We start from the raw sequence: 8,336 nt of genomic DNA, 5'->3' as shown, positions 1-8,336 counted from the left end.
ATATTATCTACTATTTTGGACATTATTGTGCTTCATTATCCACTTTTATATTATTTGTGGGACTAACCTATTAGCCGGAGGCCCAGCCCAAAATTACTGTTTTTTGCCTGCTTTAGGGTTTCGAAGAAAAGGAATATCAAATGGAGTCCAAACGGAATGAAACCTTCGGTAACGTGATTTTCTCATCGAATACAACTCAGGAGACTTGGACCCTACGTCAAGACACGTAATAGGAGGCCACGAGGTAGGGGGCGCGCCTACCCCCCCCCCAGGCGCGCCCTCCCCCCTCTTGGGCCCCCCTGTTGCTCCACCGACGTACTTCTTCCTCCTATATATACCCACGTACCCCAAACGATCAGATACGGAGCCAAAACCCTATTTCCACCGCCGTAACTTTCCGTATCCACGAGATCCCATCTTGGGGCCTGTTCCGGAGGTCCGCCAGAGGGGGCATCGATCACGGAGGGCTTCTACATCAACACCATAGCCTCTCCGATGAAGTGTGAGTAGTTTACTTCTGACCTATGGGTCCATAGTTAGTAGCTAGATGGCTTCGTCTCTCTTTTTGGATCTCAATACAATGTTCTCCCCCTCTCTTGTGGAGATCTATTCGATGTAATCTTCTTTTTGCGGTGTGTTTGTTGAGACCGATGAATTGTGGGTTTATGATCAAGTCTATCTATGAATAATATTTGAATCTTCTCTGAATTCTTTTATGTATGATTGGTTATCTTTGCAAGTCTCTTTGAATTATCAGTTTGGTTTGGCCTACTAGATTGATCTTTCTTGCAATGGGAGAAGTGCTTAGCTTTGGGTTCAATCCTGCGGTGTCCTTTCCCGGTGACAGTTAGGGCAGCAAGGCACGTGTTGTATTCTTGCCATCGAGGATAACAAGCAAGGCACGTGTTGTATTGTTGCCATCGAGGATAACAAGCAAGGCATGTGTTGTATTGTTGCCATTGTGGGTTACCACTTGTTAAATAGAACTACCCATAGAAGGCAAAGTGCCGACACAAGTAAAGAAATCTTGGATAACTCCTTTTCCAATAATATTACCACTACCGATTCAGAATTTCTTTGTATATAAGATATGGGGTTCTTCAGCAGGAGCATCAAAATTTTCCATGTTATTATTATTGTCCATATCGACAATAATTTCCCCAATTTCAGACATAACGACAAAAGGTGCGAGGAGCAAAATAAATAGGGAGGCGAACAGAAAAGAGAGGGCGAATAAAATGGCAATGGTGAAGTGGGGGAGAGGAAAATGAGGGGCAAATGGAAAATAATGTAATGCAAGGGATAAGAGTTTGTGATAGGTACTTGGTACGTCTTGACTTGTGTGTTGACTCCCCGACAATGGTGCCAAAAATGGCTCGTTGCGGGGAGTCAAATCTCGACTTGACTTGGCACGAATCTCCCCGGCCACGGCGCCAGAAATCCTTCTTGCTACCTCTTGAGCACTGCATTGGTTTTCCCTTGAAGAGGAAAGGGTGATGCAGTAAAGTAGCGTAAGTATTTCCCTCCGTTTTTGAGAACCATGGTATCAATCTAGTAGGAGATCACGCTCGAGTCCCACGCACCTACACAAACAAATAAGAACCTCGCAACCAACGCGATAAAGGGGTTGTTAATCCCTTCACGGTCACTTACGAGAGTGAGATCTGATAGATATGATAAGATAATATTTTTGGTATTTTTATGATAAAGAGAAGTAAAGATGCAAAGTAAAATAAACGGCAATAGAAATAGCTAAGTGTTGGAAGATTAATATGATGGAAGATAGACCTGCGTGCCATAGGTTTCACAAGTGGGTTCTCTCAAGAGCATAAGTATTACGGTGGGTAAACGAATTACTGTCGAGAAAATTATATAATTGAGCATAGTTATGAGAATATCTAGGTATGATCATGTATATAGGCATCACGTCCATGACAAGTAGACCGAAACAATTATGTATCTACTACTATTACTCCACACATCGACCGCTATCCAGCATGCATCTAGAGTATTAAGTTCATAAGAACAGAGTAATGCTTTAAGTACGATGACATGATATAAAGGGATAAACTCATGCAATATGATATAAACCCCATCTTTTTATCCTCGATGGCAACAATACAATACGTGCCTTGATGCCCCTGCTGTCAGTGGGAAAGGACACCGCAAGATTAAACCCAAAGCTAAGCACTTCTCCCATTGCAAGAAAGATCAATCTAGTAGGCCAAACCAAACTGATAATTCAAAGAGACTTGCAAAGATAACCAATCAAACATAAAAGAATTCAGAGGAGATTCAAATATTGTTCATAGATAAACTTGATCATAAACCCACAATTCATCGGATCTCGACAAACACACCGCAAAACAATATTACATCGAATATATCTCCAGGAAGATCGAGGAGAACTTTGTATTGAGATCCAAAGAGAGAGAAGAAGCCATCTAGCTAAGAATTATGGACCCGAAGGTCTGAGGTAAACTACTCACACATCATCGGAGAGGCTATGGTGTTGATGTAGAAGCCCTCCGTGATCAATGCCCCCTCTAGTGTAGCGCCAGAAAAGGCCCCAAGATGGGATCTCACGGGTACAGAAGGTTGCGGCGGTGGAAATAAGGTTTTGGCTCCATGTCTGATGTTTCCAGGGTATATGGGTATATATAGGAGCAAGAAGTGTGTCGGTGGAGCAACGAGGGGCCCATGGGGGTGGAGGTCGCGCCTGGGGGAGGTGGGCGCGCCCCCTGCCTCGTGCCTTCATCGTTGATTGCTTTACATAGACTCCAAGTCCTCTAGATCACGTTTGTTCTGAAAATCACGTTCCTGATGGTCTCATTCCATTTGGACTCCTTTTGATATCCTTTTCCTTCGAAACACTGAAATAGGCAAAAAACAGCAATTTGGGCTGGGCCTACGGTTAATAGGTTAGTCCCAAAAATAATATAAAAGTGTATAATAAAGCCCATTAAACATCCAAAATAGAATATAATATAGCATGGAACAATAAAAAATTATAGATACGTTGGAGATGTATCAGGGCACGCCTACCCCCCTGGGCGCGCCCTCCGCCGCCCTCGTGGACCCCTCGTTGCGCCACCGACCTACTTCTTCCTCCTATATATATCTACGTACCCCGCAAACATCCAAGAGCACCACGAAACCCTATTTCCACCACCGCAACCTTCTGTACTCAAGAGATCCCATCTTGGGGCCTTTTTCGAAGCTCCGCCAGAGAGCGCAACGATCCCGGAGGGCCTCTACATCAACTCCATGGCCTCTCCGGTGATGTGTGAGTAGTTTACTTCAGACCTTCAGGTCCATAGCTAGTAGCTAGACAGCTTCTTCTCTCTCTTTGGATCTCAATACAAAGTTCTCCTCGATTCTCTTGGAGATCTATTCGATGTAACTCTTTTTGCGGTGTGTTTGTCAAGATCCGATGAATTGTGTGTTTATGATCTAGATTATCTAGGAACAATATTTGAATCTTCCCTGAATTCTTTTATGTATGATTGGCTTATCTTTGCAAGTATCTTCAAATTATCGGCTTGGTTTGGCCCACTAGATTGATCTTTCTTGCAATAGGATAAGTGTTTAGCTTTGGGTTCAATCTTGCGGTGCTCGATCCCAGTGACCGAAAGGGAAACAACACTTATTGTATTGTTGCCATTGAGGATAAAAAAGTGCGGTTTATATCATATTGCATGAGTTTATCCCTCTACATCATGTCATCTTGCTTAAGGCATTACTCTGTTCTTATGAACTTAATACTCTAGATGCATGCTGGATAGCGGTCGATGTGTGGAGTAATAGTAGTAGATGCAGGCTGGAGTCGGTCTACTTGTCACGGACGTGATGCCTATATACTTGATCATTCCTAGATATTCTCATAATTATTCGCTTTTCTATCAATTGCTCGACAGTACTTTGTTCACCCACCGTAATACTTATGCTATCTTGAGAGAAGCCACTAGTGAAACCTATGGCCCTCGGGTCTATTCTCCATCATACAAGTTTCCAATCTGTTTTATTTTGCAATCTTTACTTTCTATCTATATCATAAAAATACCGAAAATATTTATCTTATTATTAATATCTCTATCAGATCTCACTCTTGCAAGTGGCCGTGAAGGGATTGACAACCCCTTTATCGCGTTGGTTGCGAGGTTCTTATTTGTTTGTGTAGGTAGGAGGTGACTCGCGCGTGGTCTCCTACTGGGTTGATACCTTGGTTCTCAAAAACTGAGGGAAATACTTACGCTGCTTTACTGCATCACCCTTTCCTCTTCAAGGGAAAACCAACACAATGCTCAAGAGGTAGCAAGTTGGTATTCCCGGATCTCCAAGTTTTTTAGGTACTCCAACTTTAAAAGTGTAATTAGCAAGCATAGTGGAGATTTCAGTTTCCGATATTTTTCTCTTATTTGTGATGATGTCTTTCATATACTTTGCATAAGGAGACATTTTCAAGATATCAGTCAAGCGAGTACGCAAAAAGACTGGCCTCAACATCATTGTCTAGTTCTTTATTATTTGGTTGAGTATTTTCATGAACATCAGCATTATCTTTTTCAGTATCACTAGGTGAGTGTTCATTAACACACTGAGTTTCAGCATCTGAGATAGAAGTTCCATTATCATTATCAGGAGGTTTTTCTATTTCAGGTTCAATAGAAGTGTGCGAAATCCTATCATTTTTATTTTTATTTTTATTTTTGGAAGGACTAGGTGTAGTGACGTTGTTCCTTTGTGAATCATGTTCTATTCTTTTGGGGTGTCCCTCAGGATAAAGTGGTTCCTGAGTCATTTTACCTCCTCTAGTTGCAACCGTAACAGCAAAGTCATGTATATTATTATTCATTTCATCAAACAATTCTCTTTGTGATTTAGCAACTTGTTCTAACTGAGTTTGAACCATAGAAGCATGTTTTCCAACACCTCTAACATCATTTGAGATTCTAAATAACAAGTCATTCAAGCGAGCAATCTTATTAGAATTGTATTTCAATTGTTTCATAACATTTGCATTGAAGTGACCTTGTTTTCTAATATAATTTTCAAACTCATAAAGGCATTGGCTAGGATGCTTATTGTGAGGATTGTCATTATCATTGAAATTCATTAGAGAATTTACCTCTACCACCTTAGGCAGTGGTGGTGTATTAAGCCCATGTATTTCTTCAATAGGAGGTAAATTTTTAACATCCTCGGCTTTAATACCTTTTTCCTTCATATATTTCTTTGCCTCTTGCATATCTTCAGGACTGGGATATAATATACCCCTCTTCTTCGGAGTGGGTTTAGGCGGTGGTTCAGGAAGAGTCCAATCATCATAATTTTTCAATATATTATTCAATAATTCTTCAGCTTGTCCAACAATATGTTCGCTGAAAACAAAACCAGCACAACTATCTAGGAAGTCCCTAGAAGCATCGGTTAGTCCATTATAGAAGATATCAAGTATTTCATTTTTCTTAAGAGGATGATCATGCAAAGCATTAAGTAACTGGAGAAGCCTCCCCCAAGCTTGTGGGTGACTCTCTTCTTTAGTTTGCACAAAGTTAAATATTTCCTGTAAAGCATCTCGTTTCTTAGAGCATCTCCAACAGCCGCACAACGTGCCTCGCGCTAAAAGTCAAAATACAACACCGGGTTAGCCAGCTTTCGCGAGCGGCGGTGCGCTGGCTCCAGCGGCCGCCGCAAATAAAAGCGTGTGCACGCTGCTCCAGCGGGCGCCACAAATAAAAGCGTGTGCACGCTGCTCCAGCGGGCGCACTATATTTCATCTGTTTTTTCGTACTACAATTCGATACATATTTGGTTCCGTAGATAGTTCATAGTCTTCTCCTACGATAGATAAAACGAAAAACTACTACTATTCATCCGACTCTGACTCTATCTTGGTGATGTCTTGATCCGACATCGGAGCGAGGCGTCAAGGAACCGCTCATCGCCGGCGTCCCAGGAGGACGCATCTCCTAGTGCTTCGTTGTATTTAGCAACCACCTTCTGCGTTCGCTTGTCCTCGCGATAGGCGGCCCCCTCCTCCCTCCTCTTCGCTCTCTTCGCCCTCCTCTCAGTGAAGAATTATTCCTCGTTGATGATGTCATGCGGGAAGCGATAGCTCCACAGCGCCATAGCTTGCTCATCCATCTCAGCCAGCCTGAGACAATGTTCCCGCCTCCGGTGATTGCGACGATCCTCGTCGGCGAGAAGCCACAGGAAAGGCACCAACTCCTGTGGCCGCTCCCACGTCTCCACATCAACGAAGTTCATGTCCTGACGGCACTGCAGGAGGCGCCACGCCACAGTGTCATACGCGCGGGCGCCATCCTGGGCGGTGTCGAAGGTTCTGAGACGGAGCCGCATGCCGCCGCCCGACCGGATCTCGGTGGAGTAGGTGCCGGACGGATGCACACGGACTCCGTGGTAGCCCGTACCTCCTCGGTGGCAAGGTGACATGGTGGCGCGGTGGTGGTGTGTCGGCTGGAGAGGGCGGCAGAGGGCGATGTTGAGATGGAGAGATCGGCAGAGGGCGCTGCAATCTATAGGCGCGCCGGACGCGGCGCACCAAATGTAGCACGCGAGCTGCGACCTTTTCCCGTGCACGCGCAATCGTTTCCCACGCACTTTAGTTTCCCACCACCGCTGGAGCGCGCGAAAACGTCCCACGCGTAGTAAAAAGCCAATTTACCACGCGTGCGCATCTTTTGGTGCGAGTGTTGGAGATACTCTTATGAGCACGGAAATATTTTTCAGAGAAGTAATAAATCATATCCTAGGGACTACGCAGACAACTAGGAGCAATAGTATACCAAGCTTTAGCATCACCCATTAATGAGAATGGAAATAATTTGAGAATAACGTAGTAGCGATTTTTCTTATCATGAGTAAAAAGTGTGGCTATGTAATTCAACTTAGTAAGATGTACCACAACAGTTTCAGTTTCATAACCATGGAAGGGATCCGATTCGACCAAAGTAATTAACTCTGGGTCGACAGAGAATTCGTAATGCTTATCATCAATAAAGATAGGTGAAGTAGCAAACTTAGGATCATATTTCATTCTAGCATTCTGAGATTTTTCTTTATACTTGCATAATAATTTCTCTAGATCACATCTCTATCTCTGCAAGCAAGAATATCTCTAGCTGTTTCTTCACTCATAACATAACCTTCCGTTACCTTAGGAAATTCATATCTAGGAAGACTAGTTCTAGCAGGTGTTTCAGTTTCAAGCTCATCATTAGATTCAACAACATCATGTCGTATTACTCTAGCAATTTTTCCATCAAGAAATTCACCAAGTGGCACTTCATCATTATCAAGCAAGGTACTAGCATCATCATAAGCATTATCCATAGCCGAAGTAGCATCATCAATAACTTGCGACATATTAGAATTGATAGCATGTGGTGGTGTTGCGAGTTTACTTACAACACAAGGTGAACCTAAAGCAGAACTAGATGGCAGTTCCTTACCTCCCCCCGTCTCTGAAGGAAAAATCTTTGTCTTAGCATCCTTCAGAATCATCATAGTGATAAATTGATAATAATCCCAAGTGACTCAACAAATATAGATAGGGTCACCAGCAACGGCACCAGAAAAAGGTCTTGATAACCCACAAGTATAGGGGATCGCAACAGTTTTCGAGGGTAGAGTATTCAACCCAAATTTATAGATTTGACAGAAGGGGAGCCAAAGAATATTTGAAGGTATAGCAGCTGAGTTGTCAATTCAACCACACCTGGAGATTAATTATCTGTAGCAAAGTGATCAGTAGCAAAGTAGTATGATAATTTTGATAATAGCAGCAGCATCAATGATAACGGTAACAGTGATAGCAGTAATTTTGTAGCAAGTGTAACAGTGATGATCGCAGTAGTAACTTAGCAAAAACAATATAGGATAAATTCGTAGGCATTGGATCAGTGACTTGTTGGATGATATTCATCATGAGACAGTTATAACCTAGGGCGATACGGCACTAGGTCCAGTTCGTCAATATAATGTAGGCCTGTATTCCGTAAAATGTCATACGTGCTTACGGAAAGAACATCCGTGCCATCTTTTGTCCTACCCTCCCGTGGCAGCGGGGTCCATATTGGAAACTAAGGGATATTAAGGCCTCCTTTTAATAGAGAACCGGAACAAAGTATTAACACATAGTGAATACATGAACTCCTCAAACTACGGTCATCACCGGGAGTGGTCCCGACTATTGTTACTCCGGGGTTGCTGGATCATAACACGTAGTAGGTGACTATAACTTGCAAGATCGGATCTAGAACATGAATATAATGGTGATAACATAAACGGTTCAGATCTGAAATCATCACACC

The 8,336-nt window shown here is 42.9% G+C and overlaps 1 protein-coding gene across 1 annotated transcript; it reads right to left on the bottom strand.

The window, feature by feature from the left end:
* Nucleotides 1-6,081: 6,081 nt before the first annotated feature.
* On the bottom strand, nucleotides 6,082-6,456 carry LOC147958447 (ethylene-responsive transcription factor 5-like). The gene has a single exon (XM_087532134.1). It carries the CDS (start codon nucleotides 6,454-6,456, stop codon nucleotides 6,082-6,084), a length of 375 nt encoding a protein of 124 aa, XP_087388260.1.
* Nucleotides 6,457-8,336: the final 1,880 nt, after the last annotated feature.

Source organism: Triticum urartu, chromosome 7A (assembly GCF_056163025.1).
Source record: "Triticum urartu cultivar PI428250 chromosome 7A, HENAU_Tu73, whole genome shotgun sequence".
Classification (NCBI taxonomy): domain Eukaryota; kingdom Viridiplantae; phylum Streptophyta; class Magnoliopsida; order Poales; family Poaceae; genus Triticum; species Triticum urartu.
Note: the sequence above shows the minus strand (reverse complement) of the source record. Positions and strands in the feature narration are given on the sequence as shown.